Source organism: Manacus candei, unplaced genomic scaffold, assembly GCF_025592945.1.
Source record: "Manacus candei isolate 608988 ecotype Guabito, Panama unplaced genomic scaffold, ASM2559294v1 h1tg000014l, whole genome shotgun sequence".
NCBI classification, from domain to species: Eukaryota; Metazoa; Chordata; class Aves; order Passeriformes; family Pipridae; genus Manacus; species Manacus candei.
The window spans coordinates 39,865,993-39,892,417 of NW_026138062.1; the positions used below are offsets into that span (position 1 = coordinate 39,865,993).

The 26,425-nt window shown below is 38.5% G+C and overlaps 1 protein-coding gene across 5 annotated transcripts in view; it reads left to right on the forward strand.

Moving 5' to 3' along the window:
- PDGFD (platelet derived growth factor D) overlaps positions 1 to 26,425 on the forward strand; it is a 149,076-nt gene that overhangs the window by 87,307 nt on the left and 35,344 nt on the right. For 3 of the 5 annotated variants that reach the window (XM_051779857.1, XM_051779858.1, XM_051779861.1), the window contains 3 exons: positions 662 to 842; positions 1,502 to 1,543; positions 24,327 to 24,386. In XM_051779857.1, the coding sequence (XP_051635817.1) occupies positions 662 to 842; positions 1,502 to 1,543; positions 24,327 to 24,386 (283 nt within the window). The remainder of the gene's footprint in view (positions 1 to 661; positions 843 to 1,501; positions 1,544 to 24,326; positions 24,387 to 26,425) is intronic. The other 2 variants (XM_051779859.1, XM_051779860.1) reach the window with 1 other exon arrangement.

A 26,425-nucleotide genomic window follows, 5' to 3' on the forward strand; every position in this document is an offset into this window, starting at 1 on the left:
ACCACAGCACACAGGGAGCCAGCATACTTTTCTGCTTGAAAGCTTGATATAAGTCTTTCCAAACCACCTACAGGAGCGCTGTGCCACCTACAAGGAAGGTGCTAACAAGCACCTTTCAGCAGCGTGCACTACCCTGTGTCCTTCCAGCATCTCCCTTTGCTCCTGGCACAGTGGCCACACAGCTCCAGCCCTGTGACTGACACAGCAGGCGGGATCCTTGTCTGCTGCTGTAGGGATTTGGGTGACCACCAGAAAGTACACAAGTGGTTGCAGCTGCTCAGCTTGGGCAGCCTGCCTTAAATAATATTTTATCAGGTTTCTAAATTATTTACCCACCACATGAAACACAATGTGTATGCTTACTGTATACTAAGCACATGCAAGTGCCTCTCATTGCTATTTTAATGTGTTAGAAAATACTGTCTGTCATGTTCCAGGAGCCCAGAAATCACTCATTTGAATACTCAGGCAGTAGCTTTCAGCTTAGTGTATTTTGTGCTGCACGAGCATGCCCACCATTTGTAATATTTAGTCTGATGTTTTGGAGTGGAGAACAGGGGACAGTTGTCTTTGTGTCTCCAGTTGTGCTCCTTCCCATTAATTTGCAACCACCCTCTGTAACCAGAGTTAGCAAAAACTAATTATTCCTACTGGTTTTCAGGTATGACTTTGTGGAAGTGGAAGATGTATCAGAGACCAGCACAGTTATACGAGGACGGTGGTGTGGACACAAGGAAATACCTCCAAGAATAACATCAAGAACAAATCACATAAAGATAACCTTCAAATCTGATGACTATTTTGTGGCTAAACCTGGATTCAAGATATGCTACTCCCTTGTGGTAAGTCACCTAGGTGTGGCAGGGGTGAGAGACAGATTGCAGTGTACATGAGAATCAGAACTTAGACTGGATGGTGTGACTAACTGCATGGGATCAAAACAGTAAATGACTTAAAGTATTTTCATTACAGCAACTGTATTAATACAGATGAAAGTATTTTTGACATCCTGTCATTAAATATAAAACAAAGTCAAGTTCAGTTCAAGATTTACTCTAATAACATGTTTCAGAAGCACTAACATGTTCTACACTGAGGCTGCACTGCCAGTGCCTTGAGAGATGCTGCAGAAATAGCAAAGAAATGGCTGCTCTATGAACTCCTTTTTTGTGTTCATTTGAGGTCAAATAAAAGTACACTGAGGGGTTATGGCTATGATTCTCAGAGTAGTTTATTCTGCATGCAAAAAAATTGTACATGCAAGACAATGTGCTAAGGCTCAGGCTGTATTTTTAGCCAGATATAAACACACCTCTTTGTATATGCAGAAGCATTAGCAGTGTATTGTACTGTTTCAATGAGACAAAAACATCCTCCTTTTTTTTTTGCATTTTGGTTTTGTTTTTAGGGAGCAGGAATGATCATTGCTCTAAGTAGATTTTGATACAAATATATATTCCTTTGTATTGTCCTGATTAATATTATAATGCTTTTGGTGCAGTGTAGCTCGAAAGAGACAGATTTTGCAAACACTCAGGAAATGGTAAGCATTAATTTATTATACTGTCATCATTTTATTTTCATATCCATCCCATTTCTTATCCCTTTTTATTCAATCCACTGTCATTTAACAAGAATAAGAAAGCCTGGAATAGCAATAATGCTGTAACAGGAGAGATCCACTGTTTGAGTCATTTCACTTCAACCTCTTGGCTTTGCATGCATGTGTGCCTAAGTGTGCTAAAAAGAGTCCATAAACAGCACATTCTCAAGACAGAGTAAAAGTATGAAGATTGTGCTCCCTTACATTTAAATTGTTAGGCTTCTAGTGGAGTAAGGTATGACACTGTAAGTAAATCCTGAGCTCTAATTTACTCTAATTTAAAGGCAATCTACTAATACTCAAATTCAGACAGAACAGGCTATGAAAGACCACTGGGCATAAAAATGAGACAGTGAAGCAGCAACCTCTCCTTATACTGCTTGCATTTCAGAGCAGCCACAGAAACTGCTGCATTTAGCGAGTTTAATTCCAAACTGTGTGCAGATAGTCTGATAGTCAGACAGGCTTTCAAGAAAGTGAATATTATCACTCATAAGACACAGGACTTTCTGCACTAGAAAGCTCAGAAAAGGCTACTGTATTTATCTAATTTCAAAACTATGAGTAAACAGAGAATTTTTCAGTCTAGCATATCTATTTACAAGAATAATCTCCATGTGCACTCTCTGAATGAAATACTATTTTATTTCTGAGAAGAGCACTGTACAGGTGATTAGTGGTACTTGCAAGATGGGGAATGATATGTACTTAACTGGTCTTCAGAATCCAAATGGTCCAACCTAAAAGTGCAGGATTAATATTCAGCAGAGTCAGCCCTTATTCGATAGTCCCCATAGTCACTTAGAGCTCAGTTCATAGATGTGCTGAGCACTGCTGACCCCTGAAGGTTGAACTCACTGTGTGTTTCTAGACAGTAAACCAAGAAGCATTAATGAAGCATGCAAAAACATATGGTATTTTGTATGAGATGAAATGAAGGACCTTTACGTTGCTTTTTTTTTCTTTCTTAATAACCTTCTCTGAGACAGAGTTACTTCTGAGGGATTTCTTGAAAAATGATGCTCAAAATATGTGCAAATCTTTTACTCCCTTGTTTTTCTTATATTTGGAGTTTGGATCTGCATGGCAGTTGTTTATTTGTATACTAGACTCTGATAATTTTCCAGAGAAAATGAAATCAAGCGATTTGGAATTTATTGATCAGCTGCATCTCCTGTGCATGGTGCCAGAATGACTGGGTGAATTTCTCCAAGCAACCTCACAGCCTGGCTCACTGGCCTCTCATTTATAAATCTTCAAGGAAGTCAGTTAAGTTCACTACATTTGATGCAGATCAAGTTTTTACTTAGTTCAGCACTCTGCATGAGGCACAAATGAGGCAGCACAGACCTTAGCAGAAACACCCTTCATTATCTTTGTGTACTTGTATTAACTTGACATTTCAGTACCATTTAGAGAAAGAAAAGGGGATTATTTTTCTAAAAAAGACATAAATTAGACTTGTATCACTTGTATCACATTTACCTTTGTGAAACAAGCTATGGAAAGTAAGCAACCCATGAAAGGGCTCGATCGCTCAGGACAGTGGGATTACAACTCTGAGTGACTCTGGAAAATTAGTCTAAAAAAATACAAGGATGATCTTTAGCAGTATAAGGTTGAAAAATGTATGCATGCATATGAGTAATTAACTGTCCCAATATAAGATAGAGGACAAAGGACAAAGAGAGCAAATCTGTGAAATAAAGTCTGACCACCTGAACATTTAGCAACTTTGGCTTGCCAAGGCTGGCTCGCTCCACCTTCTTCCTCCTCCTCTTCCCTCATCCTCTGCCTCTTGGCACCTCCACCTCTGCCCTCCCCTCTGTGGGTCTGAGGGACTAGGAAGTCTGGAGGGGGAACAGTGATGATGGTTTTGGAGACAAGAGGCAGGTCCAACATGCTGCTACCTGCTGCCTGTCCCTGATCTGCTCTTTGCTCATGAAGTTCTTCACTCCCTGGAGTGGGAGATTTAGGGTGGATCTGACATCAGGAGTTTATTAGTGTGTTGAGTGCAACCCAGTGCCCACTGCTGATCCTAAGTTCCATAAGAGTCAAAAGTGTCCCTGTATGGAAAAAGTCACTCTTCTGTGCTATGTGTGACGTTGCCAGAGGAGGTAGGTATGCACAGCTGGTGACTGGTCTCCACAGACACTTCACATTCAAAGCCCCCAGTTGTAGCTGTGCAGTTGGCTGGCTTAGCCTGCATATCTGCACAGAGAAATGTTTCCCTTGAAACATTTCCTCTTTAAAAATTGCCTCTTTCTTTAAACTTCACAGACCTAAAGCAGAAAGGGTCTGGAGCAAGCCCTGGACAGCTATTAGTCATGAGCCTCACTTGACTCCAAATTTGTTTGAAATTCCTCCCTGCCATTATCACTTAAAGCCCTTATTTCTTGGTATTTTTTCATGCTTTTCTTGATTGAGTTGCCTTAGAAACTCAATTTGTAGTATACAAGGCATTGAGTTATTCCAGTATTTTTACCTCACTCATTATATAATTTCTTACTCTAAGGACATAGTCATTCACAACAGTGTAGGAATACATGAAACAGAGGAAGATAAATAATCATTTTATATAATTTCCTTTTTCCTTCTGAAGTCAAGTTCTTCCAATGTCATTATTCTAGAACGGAATGTTAACAAGATTGGATCCCATGTTTTACAACCTCGTTAGCATGGACATTTACTGAAACAGTCTAGGAACTCATTCAGGACCATGTTCCAACATTAAAGGTGAATGTTTGGAATTAAAATTCCCAATTCTGCCATCTAATTACATTTTACTGAGACAGTTAGAAAATCTTGGATTGCATTTGCTATTTACAAACATTATTTTAAGTTTATTGTAAAAGGCACATTTTTTTTATATCTTTATAACAGTAAATTGCTATTGCCTTACTAATTGTTTGGTTAATCCTAAATGAAATCCATATTTTGGAACTTTGACTAAAATCATAATTGTAAAGAAGGGCTACAAACAAGGAACTTATGTATATGTATTTGCATAAACCCGCATTTATATAAAGATGTAAGGTTAAAAAATATATTTACCTGTACATCTTTTTACATATATATATACATATATATATATATATATATATATATATACACACACACACACGTATATATGTGCTTTTACCTTCCTTTTCTTTTTGATACAATTCATGACTAGGAAGCATCACGTGGCATTAAGGAAAATCTTATTTGCAAACTTATTTTGGAATTGTAAACAAACAGTGGTGGACAAGTGGTACTAAACAGGAGAACATAAGTGCATTTGTCCCAGGATAAACTTACGTGTCAAAATGTGTATCAGTGTGTTAAATCCTGAGTAATTTTGTCTTGTTTGAATTGACTTTTTTTTTTTTTTTTTTTAATTAAGGAGCTATAACCAAATTACTGGAATGGAGGAGGGGGGAACTTCAGGTTTTGATCCATCCTGTGGAATTTTACAGAGAAATAGCTTTCTGCTGAACATGCAGGCTGTAGGTCACCACTCTTGTGATCAAAAAAAGGAGCATTGGTAACAAAGTGGGATAAGAGACCACAGTTAATCTAATAAAATTTAATTACTTTCCCATGCAAAGAATATTGGCCAGTCAAAGTTAGCTCAAATTCTAAACTAACAATAACAATTCTAAACTCACAATAAAACAAACAAAATTGGAAGAACAATCAGAAAATGAAAATGGGCTAAATAAGAACCTGATCCTGATACTTGTACTCACTGACATCACTCTGAATTAAGGCTCCCCATATTTTTCTACTTTTGTTTACACAAGTAGTGCAGCAGCAGGCTTCAGGGTTTTTTTAAATAAGTCAATAAATAAACACCCTTGTAAGAGTTAGCATGATCACGACGATTCAGCCACCATTGTGAGTACAGATTCATAAAGATCATAAGAAATGTTTAATTCTAAGCTGAATCCAGTCTGGAAGCTTCATGAGTCTTTGCTGCTGTGTTTCTGGTTTATCTTGTCACCTCTTTCACAGAATAGATAGGTAATTCATTTCTATATCCAAGACAAAATATTCTGCCTGAAACCCTGTATAATATATCTCATGTGACAGGAGAAGTGATAATGGTGCATGAATACCTTCCCTGCTGTTAGATAATCCACAGAAAGAATCTCCTTAAATTGCTTGGGGTAAAAAAGGAAAGGAATGGGGTGGAGGGGAATGTCTTGGTTAATAAAGTGGTTGAATATGAAATAGATCTCAGAATGTAGAAGCAAGAATTTACACATGGATGTTTTCTTAGTTCAGCTGCTACTTTCTCTGATTTCAGTTTTGATTGCCTACCTATGCTAGACAGCAAAGATTTTTTATAAATACAACTCATGTGCAAAACTCGTGACAATCTATATGATGAAACTTCTTTTTTCTTAAGTTTAGGTAGAAAACTATTATCTGTGGTTTGCTCAAGACATACTATCCTCGTAAAATTATCAACCAGAGGCTCATCTTTCAGGAAAGAAGTAATTAAGTCCTAGTTTTCAATTAGATAAAACTTGCTCAAAATCTTTAACATTCTTTCCCCAACTTTACATAAGCAGAGAATTTAGGAGATTATGTATGTACAATTTTATTCTATTTTTTTTTACTTTGAAAGGTGTTAAAACTTTTTAAAAGCAACATAAAATGACAGTGTGTTAAAAAGATAGATTATGTCTCAGTGCATCTTGAGTCATGGAGCATCTTCAGTAATTTATATGGGGAGGGGAAATGCTTTCCATTTAATGAGGATTCCTGAGAATCTAGCAATCCTCAATCTGCTGCTTAATTCGTAGGCCCTAACCTGTCCTTCAGCAAGATTTGAGGAAGAAAAGAAGGTGGTGTGGTAGACAAATGAAGCAGTGTGGTAGGCAGGGACACTCTGGTTATCCCAGCACTCAGAGCAGAACAAAATATAGTGAAGGACAAAAAGAAAGCAAAAATGGGAGTCAGATAGCTTGGCAATAAGGAAAGGGTATTCCTGTGTTGAGAAGGCAGGCACATCTGGACAATCAGTTTCTCAGGCAGCATTGGCTGCTCCAGGGACAGTCAAAGTTCCTAATTAAAAGATTCATTCCACCATTTGCATCTAACCAAGAGCTTTTACTCCCTTCAGCATACTGTCACACCTTCCAAAACCCTAAACCTTTACTGCCTAACTCCTAATTCTTGCCTGCCCCATCTCCTTTCCTCCAAGGTGGAAAACCTTGCGGGATTTCCAGTATGAGACCCACCAGCTGAACACAGCATATGAGTCGCAGGGAGCTTGGGCCTGTGACCAGAGTAGCCAAGCCTGACCTGACCCAGCACTTCACAGTCAGTTGTCCCAGTCTGCATCTTCCCCCAGTGTTCCCTAGACTGTGGACTAATGTAGTCCTTCTCTTGGTGGGTCTCTTCTGAAGGTCTGATGCCCCTTCCATGTTTACTCTTATCTCGGACACAAAGATTGATCCCAATCCTTCTGCTATGTGACTCTGAATTTTAAGCTTCATTAGGAGTCTCCATGTCTTGTGTCCTAATTTTTAAAGCCATTTGAAAGTCAGGGATGACACCGATAAGAGAGTAGTGAACTGAATTAGGTTTCAGGGAGAGGAGGAATCACCTTCCAGCTTGGCATCAGAGAATACTACAAGTAATAGAGGGAAGGACTGATATAGGATCATACAGAAATAGCAATGAAACCATGGCAGCAACAAAGGAAGAGAGTTAAGTATAGTCCAAGTTCATAAATGAAGGGTTTTGTGGATGAGGCAAACACACACAGTAGAAGAAGCAAGTCCACAGAGAGAGAGAAGGCAACAGAAACACCAAAACACTATGGTCAGAGAGGAAGGTGAAGCCCCAAACAAGCAAATATTCTTGAAAGCTGATAGGAAAATTACAGAACGAAAGGACAGAGAGGGTGTGACTAACAATATCAAACTTGGCAAGCACATAATGAAAGAAACCTTTCCTCTTTAGCAGTAAGATGTCCATGTGTCACTTGTTCATTACAGTCACATGAAAGCAGTTTCAGTTGGACTCTAGAAGGGTGAATGACAACTAAGGAAATATTTTTAACAAGGGAATGAAGGAAAGGAAAGATTTGTGTAAAGCTTAAGAGTTGTGGTGGCATAGTTAGGAAGAAAAAGAGGCAAATGAATGTGAGATTTTGAACAGTCAGCGAACCTGAAATAAGAAAGACTGTGTCTAGGACGGGAGGGAGGGCAGGTATGGATCAAGTAGAAAGAAACACAAAAGTAAGGCCATTTCACTAGATCAACCTCTTTTGGCAAAACCTCTGACTGTGAACTTGAGAAGTAATAGGACTGGGTTTAAGTATGTTTCAAAAGTGAAAAAAGTCGACTGGGAACATGGGTAAGAAATTGAGCTAGGAAGGAAGATACAGGAAGATAGCAGACCAGAAGCAGCAGGACCCAGTAAGCAGACAGAAGCTCCTGGAAGCTGTCAGGACTTCAACTGATAAAACAGTTGTTTTAATCAGAAAGGAAAATAGACCTTAATGCCTGTGTTTTCTCAGCTGCAAGCATGTGTGCCTGGCAGTTTTGTTGTTTGAACAGCATGAGGGAGAACTGACCATTTGCTCTCCTCCAACCCTGATTTGTTGACAACTCAGTTAAATGTGGTTCCTTTGCAGGATATTGTCATCGATCTGCCTTAGCATAACAGCAGTTCTGTTAATGCCCAATTCCTGCTGAAAACACTATATCTTTTACCAAGTCTTGTGTTATACGTTGTATGAGAATTCACCAAAATCGTGCTGATGGCCAAGGATGAGAAAATGTAGCGCTTTGCATGTTCAAAGCATTGTACAAACACAAGTGTGCTATTTACAAATCCAGTATCCTGTCCCAAATAAATGATTCTAACAAGACTTAGAGGCATTGCTTATTTAGGACAGCTTTAGATTTTGAAGAACTGTATTTCCTGCAGACAGTACTTACCTGTTTAAAGAATTCCTGCGGAAATCAGTGATCCGGGGGAAATTTCTACTTTTCCGAGGTAAGTTAGAGGTACTAAAGACAACAACAGAAGAAGTTCATCATGTACAGTACAAGAGGGTTACCCATGTTAGACAAAAATAATCACAGGCTCAAAAACCTCATTCAGTATCAACATGATTTCTTGCAAAATACAGGAGAAGCAAATTCCAAGAATCACACAATCATATTAGCAATGAGATCAAGCAACTACACAGCATGTAAGAATAGCAGATAAGAGCCACAGGAATGTTGTGGTTTTTTGGGAAGCGTGTAAACCTGGCAAAATAGTGACTTCAGTATTTTAATTAAATGCATGAAGGGAATCACAGTATCATAGCAACTGCTCATGCTGCTTCCTGGTTCATATTTAAGTTTTGGTCCTAATGTATGTGGATACATAAAAAAATTCTATATGAGACCTAATCATTTCTCTGTTCTTCAAATGTCAGTACAAGAAACAGAACTATCACAGCCTTTAGACAGCTCCTCTCAGAAAACATAAAAAGACCTCATAGCTAATTTGTCTACTTAGAGTTGCCCATTAGGAAGGCATCAGAAGGAGAGATGGGAAGTACAGTAGCAAACTGAAAATGCCATGAACACCCCATCAATGCTGCTGGTAGATCTCTCTCGATCCTGTGATCCTTTCTTGCATTACACTAAAAAGGAGGGTTAAATCCAACCATTGTCACCTAGGTTAACCCTAAACAACACATCAGTGTGTATAAACATGAGGTGAGTTTACAATGTCAAACTTTTTTTAACAGCACTCTTTAACCTGTCCATCGCATTAGCTGACTATTTTAGATTTTTGACTCGGGGATGTAATGCTGTCTCTGTAAATCCATATCCTGCCCTTCAATTCCACTTCAGCAACAGTCATAGAATGCTAACATGTGAAATGATCATAATATATGAAGAACATAACTTTTATTTTGGTTTTGTAACAGTGTGGGGTGTTTTCCAGAAATCTATTTAAAATGACAGATTTGTTGGGAGAAGAAAGATACCATGTTTGATTCTGTAAAAAGGTTTCTTAGACACCAAGACTGTATTGCAATGCTTTAAAGAGGTGTTAATTAACTCCTGATTCTTCAGTGTGACAAGGCTGGTCTGCCCTACCACCATGGCCACAAGGGAAGAGGAAATGGCCTGTTCTTCCCAGGCCCTGTTCCTGTTGAGCAGTCTCTGCTCTAGATTTTCCACAAAAGCCCAAGGTGCAGCTTAACTGAAATGTACCAGCCATGTTGGAGTAAGAAGTCAGTCTTCTTTTGGTATTTTCTTCTGACAGGCTTCCAGGGGAAGTGGCTGGTGCCTTGAAACATGCTAGACCTCCAAGCTGCAGAGAGGAACTTGTGAAAACCCATCACAGCAGGTGTTGGTTGCAAGTTGTCTTTTAAATCAAAACAACAATTGCATGTCTTCACAGTTTTGTGCGTAGAGGGGATCTCTGAGGTGTAACTTCATGTTCTATATTCCACCAATACTATTTATTTGACTGTGTGTCAGCACTATCTTACAAAGCCTGGCAGCACAATCCTGTTCTTGTACTTGTTCCAGCCAAGTTTGGGTTGCAGGGTCTGTTTCAACCTTAGCACTGTTCAATGTGTTTTTGTCATTCTTGGCAAGCCAGAGAACACAATCTATTGTGTATAATGGATGTTTAATTGCTTACATAATAAATCTTTGCCTTGTTTGTTGCAACAGCTGTAACTGCTGTAAACTACTTACAGCTCTGGATCAAATGATACTGATTGTTTTAAGATTTCTGAAGCTAAATTTAGGGTTGGTTTAGGCCCTTTTTTTTTTGATTTTTCTTAGTAATACATAATGCAGAAAAACATTTAAGATGTGGGGTCACTAAGCTCATTTTTCCCCTCAGGACAAGAATTGTCTTTATTTTAAATTTGTTGCTTGATCATCTGGTATCATTTTTAAATTTAACAAGCATAGGAACATACCTTATGGGACATTTAACCATAGACTAATAAATCCCTGTTGCAAAGATATTTTTTCCTTGATAATCAGTTTTGATTTTCCTTTTTTTAATACCATACCATTGCCTGCAATTATATTCCTTCCTAATTTATGATAAAGAAGTCTGTTCTCTTTGTTGTGGGTGTATATCTCCTTCAGATATTTGCAGGGTGCTCTTACGCTTCTTTGCATTTCACTTAGTGTGTATCACCCAATGATGTCCGTATTTAGCTTTTAATCTCTCCAAAAAATCCAGGCTATCTAGTCCTCTCACAGTTTTTGATGTTCTTTTCAAAATTCCCCCAGGTTTTCCTAACTTTCTACAATGTCTCTATGGTAATGAAGAGAACTGAGTCTGGTGGTTCAAGTATCACCAGAATTGTACTGTGGGTGGGGTGTTGCCTGCCAGGGTACCCTGCTTAGGCGGGTCTGTGTGGCAGTGGCCAGCCTGGCTGCCCTAACAATAGGAATGTGTCTTTTAATGTGTTTTCCTCTGTCAGCTCAGTCCCTCTTCGAGTTCCCATGTTTCCTATGTTCCTCCTTCCACTCCGCATTTCATTTAGAAACACATTAGGTTGCCTCTTTCCAGAGTGAACTTTATCTTACTGGGTTATGATAATATTTTTGATTTTTCCATGTTCCCACTGAAGATGTCTGTGCCTGCTGTTGCATTGTCCACAGGTTTGGATGCAGCATCATGACCTCAGGGAGGGTTCTGGCCTTACAGCCACAGCTCCAGGCTAGCCTCCACCACTGCTTGCTCTTACACCTTCTCACAGCCTGAGATCTTCCCACCTCAAAGGCAGGCACAACAAGCTTGTAAAATGCCACAAGATTAACTTCTAAAAGACAGTACAGAAGCAGATGGTGGTGTTCCAACTTCCAGTGTGGGACACTGTGCCGATGAGGTGGGCTTCATGGCCAAACTGAGAGCAATGAACAAAGGAGTCTTCTGCTGTCCTCTTTTATTTGGATACTCGCTTTTCCTGTACCTGTCAGACTTATTTGAGGTCCTGTCTAGTTTAAGAAATTTTATTACTACAAATTACAGCAATCCCAGATTCCAAACCAGAAAGATGAAAGAACAAAAATCAGCTTCAGACCACACTGAGCCACCGATCTGGTGGGTGGGAGAAAGCTGGTAGCTATTCTCATCCTTCCACTCCTCCTTGGGTGGTATCATAGCTAGAACTCTTTGAACCTCTACACTTCCTATTAAAAATTCTTAGTTTTATTCTGATTCTGCAGTTCCAGGCACAGATCATCAGAGAAGGTCCTTCCTTCCCTGCTGGGGAAGCTGGTAAGCTGGCAGTCTGCTGCTGTTGTTTGCTCAGCACATTGGTTCTGGCTCCAGTAACCTTCACACTATATACCACATTTCCAAAGACAGTCATGGCACTGTATAAATCTGACTTGGGTTTTTTATGCACACATCTTTATTAAATTTACAACCTTCTCTTTTGCTCTGAACAGTCGATAAAGTCCATGCATGTCCTCAAAATAACACAGATGACAGACATGCCAGAGTGTTTCTGGTTTTTCCTTACATGTGCATATTCACACACACATCTTTTATTAGTTGCAGGGTTCCTGACATTTTAGACTTGATAGGATAAATCTTACTAGAAAATTTTTGTCTGAATGACTAGGTTACATAAAATAACCCCCTGCCTGGTGCTGAGCTTTGTGGGACTGAGCTGAACACCTCCTCCTGTCCAGAGTCTGTATTGTTACCATGATTCTTTGCCTATAAACCCCTCGCTGTTTCTCAACCCACAGGTTAGTCTCCACGTTGAACTGATTTTGAGCATACATTCCATGCCAAAAAAAGAAAAAAAAAGGATCTATCACACTTCCTCTTTTTTAATACCAAGAAAAATGCAGTTCTGTTTTCATCAATTGTCAGTTTGATGACTAGTCAGAGCTTACTTAGAGAAGGTCTGAGCCTGTAGCAATAGGGTCAGATTTTGCAACTCATCTGTAGCACTGGAAGCTAAAAATAATTTTTAGGTCTGTGGAATTTATGTATCTTCTTGTTAAACCATTTTCAGCAGAATCAAATAAGATCCAATTTTTCTGTGACCCTTGACAACAGGGTTTTTTCACTTTAATAGTTTTTTCTTTGGGGATATATTTTAATTGTACAAAATTATGTTTTATGGTGGATAAAACTTATTTTCCAGGTCCCTTTCTTAACCTGCAGAAGCCTTTTCTTTTAATAATACTTCTGATCTGGCCAGTTATAAAAGTGCTTCCTTTTAATCAATATTTTTGTCCTGATGTATTTTTTAGGTCATATGTGGTAACAAACGCTGTAATGAAAGTTTCCCTCGGACTGTAGGAATCAGGCACCACGGTGTCTCATTGCATGTTCCTGAGTCTAAACACCACTGTTGTCCAACCATCAGTCATATAATGAAACCTAAATACAAGCTCTTGCAGGATCAGACCCTCTAATAAAGAAGTCTGTGTATCCAGAATTGCCAGTAGAGACTATTAAACAAGATGGATGTGAGCCAAGGCATAGGCACAAGGTTGTTTGCCCTCTCACATTTTTAGCATGGCTAGTTTGGAGCCATCAAAGGCCTTGGGCTGTTTCCAATGTGCAGTTTATTGTGGCCACTCTGTTTTGCAGGGTAATAGTTACATCTGAGGACATGAGTCATGCCGTATCTGATCATTTTATTACTAATAATGATGTAGCCCAAAAGTTCTTACACGGAGGTGATCTTTTCTTCCATTTTCTTATCACTCCTGACAGCACCATGAATGACAGAGTTAATGGCATTTGTGAGCCCTGGGCTTCAATGGTTGCAGACTTACAGGTCAGTTTGAGGAAAAAAAATGAAAATAACAAACAAACCCTTAAACTTGGGAAAACAACCTAGAAGGTATGAGGCTAATCTTTCCACTGCTGTAAGGCAGGATAAAAAAAGACCTCAAGGCCACAAAAACTTATCTCACACCAAGGTCTGGCCAATAAACTTGAAACAAAAAAAATTCTTGAAAGAACTTGGGCACTATGAGGACAGGTAGTCTGACTACTCTGTATGGTTTGTGTTGCATGCTGAAGAGGCCACTAGTGATGGAAATAGGCGTGCTTTCTCCAGAAGTGAACAGAAATTGTGAATACTGTGTAGGTATGGAAACCTAAACCAAACATGAAACAATTGCTGTTTTTTACGGATGAGGTGAAACTTTTGCCCCTGACTGGAAATGAGATCCTGTTTCAAAATGTTTATTGTACTACATGTGCATATTAGCTCTGAGATGCTTCTCCTCTAGGCAGGCATGGTGAACACAAGGTCTTGTGTGCTTATCTTATGCTGATGATTAACAAAGAGCCTGAATATATCAGTCGTGTTCTTATTCAGGCCTTCCACCTCTTTTCGCATATGTATGAGTTTATACAGAAAAATTAGTATTATTAAGCTATGAAACGACAAAAAAAAAAATCAGGTCAGATAATGTAAGGCAGCAGAAAATAGGACACTCTACTCTCTATATATGTAGTTTATCTCCGTCAGAAATGTGTGAAAGTAAACACTCTACTTTCCCACCTTAGCAGCAACTTTGTGTGCTGACAGTCCTAGTTCAGTGCTGGTTCAGGTGCATTTTCCAGGTGTGTTAAGAAATAGATTAAAAGCAGAGACAACGCTTGTACTGCCAGCAGCTGAAATCTGGAGGATTGCATGGGTGCTGGTATTCTGCTGCTGCAGTGGCCATCCTGGAGGTTTAGTCAAAGGTGGACAGGGTAGCCAGGAGGGCTGTGCTAAAACCAGAGTAGAAATTCAACTGTCTGTAGGTTTGGTACATTAAAAATGCTTTCTGGTGTTCAGGAAGGACTCAGACCTTTTTGAACCACAAAATAAAGTCTTTCTGATGGAATGTGCAAGAGCACTCTCCCTCTGTTTTCTCCTCATAAGCCTGCATTGCTGATGGAGGTGGATAGCCAAAAAACCTGACTGTTGCAGACCAGCACTGCAAGGCCAGGATGGCACAGGTTTGGTGTAAACTTGACATTTCCATGATGGGGTATGAAACTACCTCCTGCAATTTTATTGATACTGATATCACACCCACATAAGTTAAACTAATTGGCTGTGCCTGTTGTCTGGAGAATACCCAGCTTTGGTTTCCAGAGGAGCTGCTTTTACCCACAAACCTTGCTTTTTTCTGAGTATCCCCTTGGTGATTTGTGGTGGTGGGTATCCCCTTGCTATGAGGAGAGCATATCTTTATGCCCTTAGGAAGATCTCTGTGTGTCACCCTGTATGCTATGCCACTGTGTCACATTTCAGATTAATTTCATGGGTCCTTTCCTTTGTTCCATCCAGGCTCTTGGCATGAGTTCCTTTCTGAGTCCATATGTGCCATTAAATAGAGTTTACAGCTTGTACCTTTTTCTCCATTTACATTCTTTTAAATGAAAACTTATTTTTCTTTCCTACCACTGCTTCTGACCTCTGGTAGTCCTAGCATATTCCTTTATATTAAATGGTGTTTACAACTTCTTTTGATTTTTTTCCAATTTTATTTTTTTTTCCAGCTTCAATTTCTGTCACATTTTCCAGGTCATTAGTATAAAAGTGAAGTAAACTATTCTTCTTCTTTTTATTGCTTGAAAATATTTAGCCTATTACAATTCTACAGACATCCTTAGTCTATTTGGTTATGGTTGTATTCAGTCAGAATTTAAATAAAATGTCACACACTAATTCTGACCCAGAATACACCTTTCTGATCCTGAGATTGTGGTCTCACTTCAGCATTTAGAAGGATTTTCAATGCTGGTTTTTGGTAAGCTGATCCCAAAACTGATTAGCATGATTTAGTTAGATTGTTTACAAGAAGGTAGCAAATGTAAGGTGATTTTACCTGGTCTTCATTCATAGTGTCACTTAAAATTGCTATTTGTAAGAATTACGCATAAGAGAAATGAGAAGCATAACAGTTCCTAAGGTACTTGTATTTAGCTTAAAAAGCAATGGTGTTTTTTAAGAATAGATCTGGGTCTGGAAGTTCAGTTGGAATAGTTTTGTTTTTTCCTTAATCTAACTGTTTGATCAAGCTCAAGCTAAATGAAATCCCCAATAAGCAGTATCCTGTGCTGTTTGCAGTAAATCAACTGCTGTTGATCCCATCAAAAACCTGGAAAAGCTAAGAGAAAATGGTTCTTGTATTCTTAAAAGATCATGTATTCTTGTTATTTTTATAATTACTGATCATCTTAGAAAGTTTGTATAGCAGTCCTTTTTTGTTGTCCAGGAAAACGCAATGCCTTCCAGTCAAAAAAAGGAGGGTGAACAAATTGCTTTGTTTTGCATTATTTGTGAAACGTAACACGTGCTCCTGCTGCATGCTTACTGCAGAATTAAACAGCATCCTCTTAGAGAGAGTTCAAAAACAAATGGATCCTTCACAAAAAATCAATAGGCTGGGATTGCTGCAAGGATAGCTAATGTCCCTTGCTGGTACCTTTTTACGCTGTGTCCTCAGCTTTGGAATTAAATTTGCTTAGCTCCATTAGAGTTTTTCATTATTATTATTAGTGCTTTCACATTTCTCCCAATTCATGTCTGCAAATGTAAGCGTGCATGTCTGCGCTTAGCAGATCCTCCTAGTAGAACAATGGAAAACTTGGAATATTAAATGAAATTAGGCTGTATTTGTTAATGATTATTTTTCACTGATTATAGACCGTGTTTAAATCTATAAAAAATGTGTAGAAACTCAAGTGGAAAGAAATCAGAAAATTAATAGCTTGCTCCTAGGAGATTTTCTGTCATTAATATTTTTTCTTTCTGTCCCTAATACTGGGGCCTTTCAGTACGTTCCCATTTGGTATGAGTCATACCAAGAAGGAGGACCTGAAATAACCAGCTGTCTCTGCCTTCTGTTAACTCTGAAAGAGTTTTGTCCAACCTGGACACTATCGGAAAAGTGAAGTATCAGCTTTTTCAGTTTTGCTCAGGGTGGACTCACCTGTTACCAGAGAGGCTGCTTCCAAAACCCTGCCAGTCAGCATGGACCAAAGTCCTCACAAGGGTGCTGGACTTTGACCTGGCAGCAAGGTTTTGGCTCCTGAGATCACTGTTCCCAAGCTCTTATCTACCTGGCAGCTCTCCGACACCAGCACTGCACTGAACAGGACCCCTCTGGATGTCTGCTCCCCACTGACCTGGCAGAGCTGGCGTGGGGCACCACATAGGGACCAGCAAGCCCTGCAAAATAGGGCGGCACCGTGGCCCAGGTGTGCTTAGACACTGAACCAGGGTGAGCAAGGAGCCGAGTTGCCTTTGGAACTCTCCAGTGTCGCTGCCAAAAGATGGGCACTGCAGACCATAAGGCACAAAGGGTCACTGCTGAAAGCAAGTCTCCTTTCTATAGAATAGTAATTTAAAGGGAGTAGGGAGCAGATGTAGTGTAAGCTTAAAGCACCTGGATTTCATCCCTGGATAGTGATAAGGTGAGCCAGGGCTCATGTGGAAATGGTGAATGCAGTGGCAGTCTATAGCATCAATGACAGGAGAGTGGCCCAGGCACCTGCAGGCTGATTAGTCTGACCTAGAAAGATTACAGGGCACTTGTCAGCAGAAAAGGTGGTTAAAGATGCAGGAAACTAGAGAAAAAGAACCCATCTCTTTATAAAAGAAACTCATTCCAGACTAGAAGATAGCCTGAAAAGGAAGGAAAAGCTGTCTAGCAAATATAATTGGACTTGAGAGGAGCATCTCACCCAGTGTAACACAGGAAATGCTTATGCTGCAGAAGATGGACACATAGCAGTCAAAGGGGAAGCAGTGTGCTGTAATGCAGAAGGGAGTATCCATCCTGAGAGAACTCACTAATGGGAATTTCTAAAGGGTTGGTCTTATGGTCATTTTTATTTTTGGGATGTTTTAGCAACCAGAGTACAACCTGCAGAGTACCATTTTAATGGGTTTTGCAGCATCCACAGAACTGAAGTGCATTGCTCATGAATGGGAAAATCAGAGTATTGAAGAGGAAAACTGGTTGACCTTGAGCAGCAAAGAATTGATTTGCAGTAAAATGCAACAGCTCAAAAATGAGTAAAGAGGTCATTCATGTAGAGATTAATAGCAAAAGTATTTGCTGTTAGATGGCATCTCACTGGTTAGTGAAGAGGGGTGAAGAAAATTTCTCAGTGTACTAGGCACAGGACCAATTAGACTATAGCTGCATCGTTTCTGGAATACTTTGTATGGTTTTGGTCTCCATAGTATGGAGCAATCCCATTTCTCTTGGACTGAGTTCAGGGACAACTGGGGGAGAAGAGGACATTTCTTACTAAGGGCCAAGACAACTTGGCTTGCTTAGCATAATAAAATGTATGCTGAGAGGAGATATAACATCTCTTCAGAATTACTGCAGGAAGCAAACTTGGGAGAGGAAGAAAAGAATAAAGCTGGTACTTACATAAGTGCAATAAAGATAAATTTAGCTTGGAAACAGCCAGCAAATCTGAGGGTTTTGGAAGTGACAGCCTGGAAAGGCCTTTCAAGTTTTGTGTCCCAGCATTTAATTGCAGAAGTAAAATTTTCCATTCAGATAAAAATGGCAAAGGAGGAATTGCAGAATATTTACAGTGAATGTTACTTGATTCGTATTTTGTTTATAATTGTTTAACTGCAGTATACACCAGAATAGCTATTAGCAAATTCCTTGTACATGGAGATATAAGGACAGGCCTCTGTGATGGAGAAAATAAAGGCAATGCACAATTTGTGCAGTATGGCAGTAAAGTCTTGCACACTTTCTTGTGGGTTTGTGTAGCAAACAGGGTGCTTATAGATACAGTAGTGTTCAATGACATCTGATTTTTCAAAGGCATAAGCATCGTCTCATTTGAGCAAGTGTTATCTGACCTTTTAGACAGATCATTTAAATGTCAATGTCTTGGACATTCTTACAGTATGCATCCAGCAATGCCTGTTTCCAGAGCTAGGTGAAGGATGAAGAGAAGTATTTACCAAATATAACTGTTATTAAATATACTCCTATTCTTATGGTTTACCTCAACTTTTCATAAATAAATGTATCAAACTGCAGTTAACCAAAAACACTATTACAGCCTTAAACTTTTGAAATTTTAAGTATCTTATGCTCCCCACTCAGTTATAGCTAGTAAATGTGTCAGAACAAATCAAGAGTGATTTTATATGTTGTCTTACACAAGTATTAACTTAGTCATCACTTATAAGGTTGTAACTACTGATATGTCGTGGCAACTGGGCTTCAAAAACTCAATTTATGTCTTTTTTTAAAGGGCAAGAATCATGCTATCACATTTAGGATCAGACACTTTGGTGGATGTCTGACCTTTTGTTACTGACTTTAAAATACTGTTGTCATTGATGGCCTGCTTTTATGGGACTACATCAAAAAATAGAAAAGCAAATTCGATACAATTAAAGTTATTTGTTAATTTCTTATCTGTTTCAGTTACAGTTGCCATCAGCGGTAAAATTTGCTCATACTTCCACTTTGGATATTGCTGCCTTCAGATTACAGCTACCTGAATTTGTTAATGCTTGCACTGCCAAATGATAGAGCTTAGTGACATTGGTTAACATTGCCTCTTGCAGCTGACTGTGCGTTATTGTCTGGAGAGACAAGGTCAAGTTACATCAGACTTTCTTGAAAGACACTGGCCTCCACTTAATGTTTCATTGCAAGGCATGATTCCCAGATTATAAACCATCATTGTTGCATACTTTCCGAATTCAGTACCTTTCATTTTGATGTCTTGTCACCAGAGCTGAACAGAGCAGTGGTTTGACCATTACTGTAAGAAAAATGCAGCATCTGGAGCCCTAGTGAGTAGCCTGCTGTAGGTATCTTACCGCATCCTTAGGAGAAGTGCAAACAAATGCCATTCTAATATTAAACTAAGGCCTAGCAATGTGATGAAATGAAAGTATGGTAAAAGAAAAAGATACTTCAAAGTGTACATCTATATGATTTTTATTTATATTTAAGAATAGAAATTGGAGTGTACTAAAATGCTACATGAGAAATTTTAATTAATATGTTGAAGTGTACAAAATGGAGTATGTGTCACAGCACTTTTTTGAATGGAACTATGACTTTTATTTTGCTTCTAACTTACCTAACACCATTTCTGTTACAAACTAGGTTCTGAGTTTGGGGTTTATTTGCTTGAAATACCTGTCGCTTTTTAAATAAAATGTAATATCTGTAAATTCAATTCTTGGAGAAAATATTGGTAATATTGCCTGTTGCAGGAAAAAGAAATATTTCCAGATTATTATAATTTGTTATTACTATCGACAAATACAAGTTTATCAGCTACTTGTTTGCAAGTAGCTCTGAATGTTGACCATTATTCAAAAAGTATGATTGAGTTTCCTTTTATTAATCTAAACTGTAGGATAATTTTGCCTTTTTTTTCTTCAAGTTGTAATTTACTCTAGTTTTTCTTTACAGACCTTCCATTCTTCTTAGTCTCTAATTCTTGCACTCCATGGAGAGTTCACAACTTTTTGTTTCTGTACTGGACCTTTTTGAATGTGCCCCATTTCACCCTGATTTGGTTTTTCAGGATCTGCTGTGTGCCTCAGTTCATCCCTTGGCTCTGTTCTTCTGCAAATTTCTAGAAACTGCTTCTCTTTGCTTTATAGTTTATGATGTCTAAATACCACAAATGGGGTGACCACAGACAGAGCCCAACTCTTCAGCTTCTCTGTCTTAATTTTTCCATAGTTTGCTTCATTCTTCCTCTTTCTCATGTTTACTTGCCCCAAGAACATGCCTTCATTTTTGGCCTTCACCCCTTACTTGTCATCTGAGTAGAAGGTCACAGTAGAGGAGGTTGCTCCTTCAGGAGAGGACCCTCTTGAACCAGTAGGGCCTAAGCATCAGTAAGGATGCTGTCTTAGGATCAGGGATGCTTAATCACAACTCTTTTGAGAACCTTTCCCACTCCTTGAAGCGGAGAGTATCACCTCAGCTTTCATTAGCTGTAGTTTATAGTTGTTTTGTCAGATAAACAATCTCTTACCAAACCTAGTCCACTCACCCCACAGACCTGCAGATTAAGAGAAGGAGTTTAGAAAGAAGTTCATAGAGATATGGGGCTGCTTCTTTCCCCTGGAGAGAGCTGCCAGTGTGCTGTGCCTGTCCTGTGGCAGCTGTAGCCTATCCCAGGCATCCTGCCTCATAGATGTCATGTACCAAGATGCCAAAAGACTGGTCTATAGAGATAAACTATGTAAAAAATGAAGAATCACAGAAATATGAGAAAGTGCTTCTTGCTTTTAATTTGAGGAACAGGCAGTAATCCAACATGACTGGAAGGACTCACGTTTTGTCACGTGGGTGGTACAGCAAAGTGAGTTATGGACAACATGCTTCTCAAACTGGCAAACTTCTCATCCTCATCCCTGGTGTTTTCCTGATGCCTGTCTGTTCCTACAGCTCCCACCAATTCCGATGGCTTCAACCCCGCCGAGCTTGTGCTGCTGCAGGTCATGGACCCCCAGGCTGCAAATCATCTTCCTCAGCAACCAGTGCTATCTGGCTCTGCAGTCTCATATATCAGTAGCTGTGATTTTGCCTCATGATCTCCACTTGGGAAAGCTCTAGGTGAAACACAGAGTTTTCCTTGTGACTCCTTGTCACTTATTGGTGATCAATGGTGGGAGACAGGCTATAGACAAAGTCAGTCTGTGAAGGAGAGAGTAGCTTTTCTTTGTCTGAAACAGAGCCAAGAACAATATATCAATGTCCATACATATTTAACTCTAAGGACTGATTCAGTATTTGTCTTGCTGAAGTGTAATTTTGGAAGCTGAGGTTTAGAAGTCGTTTTTCTTCAGTGGAAGTAGCTACCATCAGAAGGTGATTGGTAGTCCTGTTGTTTTGTTTGTAATTTTGCTGCTTGTAGAATAGTTAATGCAATGCTTTGTTGAAGTCTCATGCACTACTGTTATGTTACCTTGACACATACAAGAATAGAAGCACTGTTTTCAGGGTGACGTAACCAAATTATTACTACCCTCTTTTTCCAGTATTAGGTTAGAAAAGATGTAGAGATTATGTTTTTGGGGTTTGGGGGTTTTTGTTTTTGTTTTTTTAATTTTTTAACTAAAAAGTTTAGTGTTAAGTAATGAAGAAAACAACAGCTAAAGTGATCATAGGCAAATTTTCATAAACAAGATAGTATAAATTGAATAGATAGCACTGAAAATAGATTTGTCCTTCAGGTTGTACTATGGACAACGGTGAGAAAAGAGGGGAGACTTTTGTAATGATGAGAACTACTTTAATATCATTACTTGAAATAGCTGCAAGTAGAAGCCATAGATAATAAAATCTTCAAACTGTAGAGGTTGAAAGCTCCAAGAAGCCAAGAATGACTGCAGCTGCCTTGATTGATGGTGGAAAAAAGCCATAGCGTTGTGAATAGTTTATGCAGATCGAATATAATCACAGAGTCAAAATGTGCAGTCATAAGGTTTGAGATCCAAGAAGCAGGTGGTACACATGTCTATCTCAGGATTTTGGAGGGGTTTCCTGGCATCAACCAACTCAAAGAATCAGACTAAAGAAACATTTTTGATATCTACAGTTAGATAACACAATGGGACTATCACTTTGAACACAAAATTACTTGTTGTCTACAGTCTTCTCCAAACATTCAATGAGACAAATTGTTCCTGTTTTAAAATAATGCCTCAGAACTCAATGCCACTTTAGTTCTTTTTCTGGAAGTGCTAAATGGAAGCTAATGACTGAGAGGAAATGATTTCCAAATTTTGCAACTAGCAGCCATTACCAGAGGATTCATGAGCTTTTCAAATCCATTTTTATTTAATTTAAGTCGTGGCTTGTCAAGAAGTGGGCAACTAAATGTGTAGAGAATGTGGCCAAGGTAGCCACATTCAGAATTATTTATGATCTGATCATAGCTTTTGCAGATCTTTTTATTGCTTTCAAGAAAAAAAATCTGCTTTGAAATAGTGTACCTAAAATATTTTGCTTCTGTATTCTTAGAAAAAAATGACCACTTAATTACTAGCCTTTTAATAGCCCTGCAGTTTCAAAGGTCACTTAGTGATGGGGTTTATTAATTTCTACTAATGTTAAGTACTGAAGAAATCACTACAGTTTTGCTGTTTCGGATTTGACAGAAAGGAACATTTTAAAAAGAAACATTAGCAATATTGAATACACAATCTTGTGACTTTTTGAGATATTTGAATATTTTTCTATAGCAAATGAAAAACATTAAAAAGCCATCTGTATTGATTCTGGATCTGACAGCAGGTCCTTCTTGAGTAAAGGAAAATTTTATTGATGAATCAGCAGATTATGAGATCAACTTTCTGTTTTTCATTCCTAAGAAATAATATATGCATATATGTATGGTCCAATACAGGATCAAGTCTAGTGAGCATCAGTTGAGCAGCTACCTTCCATTTTCCCCTTCAGTTTCTAGCTTAGCAGATACTGTGTTGGGACAAAATTGTGAGCCCAGGCATTGATCCATCTTCTTTAAATCTTTTCATTATAAATTTGGTTATTAGAAATTAAAATCTCTGTATGCTGTCACTTCAGTCCACTTTCCTTACCTACATAATCATGTTGATCATTAGCTATTCACTGCATGTGTGTGTTTAATGGCCATTCTGTAATGCTGCCTTTTTTTCCATTTTTCATGGTTTAGTTATTCCAGTTGGAAATGTGTAAAGCCACCAAAATATTAAAGAAATGGCTTCTTCATTAAGTAGTGATTTCTCAGACAAGCGGATTGGGATTTAAGTGCCCACATGTCAATATCTACAGTTTTGACATCGATACCTAAGATCATCCTCCCATGTCCCTTTTATAGAGACAATGGAGACAAAAATGCTTTTTTAGGATGCGATGTCATTCCAAATTAAGTTTCTAAAACAGTTTATCAGATGATTTTCACCCTGAAAATGCCAGGTTTTGTTTACTGTAAATGGAAACAAGAACAACTCACTTAGATGTTGGCTTTATAGATGTCCAAAGGTGGAGGATATGAAACCCATCCCCGTGCTCAAATTAATCATAAATACCCAGAGGTTTGGTGCAGTGACACTTCTACTGTGAATGTACTGCGGCTGTGTTTTTTGGTGTAAAGAACATAGTGCCATTCCTGTACAGATGAGCAACTCCTGTTCAGCTCAAGCACCAAAAGCAATACAGTCATGTTAGGACTGCTTTTTAAATGGATTAGATTACTCTGCTTTTCACCTTGACTAAGTAATTCCAGGGTATTGGCATGTCCACATTCTTTCCAGAACAGATCAGTTTGGCAATGGCATTGATATTATAGGCATACAGAGATGGTGTTTAATATAAAGAAGATAAATATTATGTCCTGGACCAAATTGGGTCCTGCTATGCAAAGCAGCAATTATCATATTGGTGGTGGTATTATTGTTATCATCATCATCATCATCATTATTATTATTATTATTATTATTATTATTATTATTATTATTATTATTATTATTATTATACCACCTATTCTTGTCCCAGCAAGCTTGCAAGGAGCTAGTTTATACACAATGAAAAGGGAGGAACCTTAACAGAAATAGCATTATTTAGGAATGACACATAGCAAGGGACTCTTGCAATAAAGAGGGTTAGAAAAAGTGACAGAGGTTGAATGCTGAAATATTTCCTAGGTTCTGTAGTTAATTTTGGATATTACCTTAACAGTGATTTTTCCTGTGGGTTTTTCCCCTTAGGATGATTTCCAGCATGCAGCCTCAGAAACCAACTGGGAGTCAGTCACAAGCTCTGTCTCAGTAAGTAATTTTTCACTATTTTGTGCATGGATGGATTGATAGGATGGCTTGAATCCAACTCACAAAAATGGCACCTGCATGGAGAAACCATGTATTCACTTTTGGAATAGAACAAAATAAGTGTTTATTCAACTCATACTGGAGTCAACCAGTATGGTTTTAGAGATAAAAGATTCAGGATATGCCATCAACTATTGTAATCACATGAGATAGCCATTGGGAAACATTTCTTGCTTTCAAACTCATTCTCCCAATATGAAAATACAGGATATAAACTTAAAGTTTTTAATTGCAGAATGTCTTGACCTAAACAGAAAACTATAATTAAAACAGTAGGAACATAGATCTAGCTTTTCATTGTGAATACTGAGAATTTTTTTTAAAGTGTTTCAAATAAAATATTATATCTGAAGTCTCCACATTCAGCAGTGAAATGCAACTCAGAGAAAAATAAAACAGAAAAAGAAGAAAAACACGTAATCCAGTATAAAGTTTTATTTTTCTCTTCATTGCATTTGATTTGTCTCACTGACAAAAAATCCCAACACCTGGGAACAGCAGTGTAGCATCAGAATTCATAATACGGGCAGTCCTCTTCTGTGTGCTCTGCTGCCTAGGCAGCACCATGTCACAGCTCTTGTTAACTCCTCTTAAAACACGAGGTAGGGATAAATGCTAAAAGCAGATTTGAAACCAATGTTTGGAGCATTCACGGAAGAGAGCTTAATGATAGCACCTTTGTTACAATAGCTGCCAGGAGTAACCAGTGAAGGAGCAGTAAATAAAATATGGGTAAATTCTACTGATCAGTGTCCAATCCAGGCAGTGAGTAGAGAGAAAATTCTGTACTGCCAAAATTAGAAGCTGTTAAGCTAGTCTTACTTATATTTACCCTTGAGTTTGCAAATGAAACTTGTCCTTCATGATACGATGCATTGATTGCCTGGAACTAATTGTGCTGAAAGTCTTGAGGAGTAATGTTAGCAGGGCTGAGATCTACTAGATGTGCCAAGCAGGAGATGCTAAAACAGTTTTACTGAAAGACATAAACTCATTTTTCATTCTATTATGGGCCTGGGGGAAAAAAATCTGTATGATGGAATATTTTGTTTAAAAATATGGTAGGCTGATGTTTGAAAATGTAAACCTAGGGCTCCCTCAGCAGATGACTATGAAAATGAGATCAATGATATGGTATACGCCATGTTAGTTAACATCCTTAACATCATAAAATGCACAATATACCAAACCAAAACCCAGTATCCTTTTCATATTGAAAAATTAAGCTTATCTTCCACATCTTTTTTTTTTTGAAAAATCGTTACCATATTGCAGGTAGGGAAATTCAGTACAAATGTTACAGATAGCAAGCTGATGCCCAAGGTCACCTGGAAACTTACAGCTCAACCAGAAGCAGAACCTCAGTTTTACTGGTTTTCCCGCACCATTCCCTATCTCATAAAACATATTTTCTTCAACTTGGGTGTGTGTCGCACCTGCAAGTCCCTTTTATCCTCAGGGAAAATAAGGTAGGGAGATTGAGCAATTTTTCACAAAAGCACGAAGGAAAAAGTCTGAGAACACCCAAGTTCTTCAGGAGACAAAGATTCAGGGGTTCTACTTTCGTCTTGAGGAGCAGAGGGACAAACTCAGACCTGTAAGTCTTGATGACATAAGATTCTGCTGATGCTCAAAAATTGCTCTCTCAAACCCACAAGCAACTCAAGGACTCATTTTAGGATCTAGACACATTACAACTTTCAGAATGAAAATTTCAGAGTGAGCAAATTCCATGTTGGAGATCATATTACAGAGGTATGTTTTGTTTGGTTTTTGGTTGGTTTTTTTTTTTTCAGAAAGCTAAAACAAATACTTCTGCCCTTAACCCATCATGGGAAACCCAGGAAAAAAATAAAAAGGAAACAAATCACTCCTTATTAGTTTAGTTTCCATTATTTCTGAAGTAATTTTATGTCCAATAAAAAAACTGTGATGCACATTGGACTGTCTGTCAGGTTCACAACAGAGATAGGAAAGAG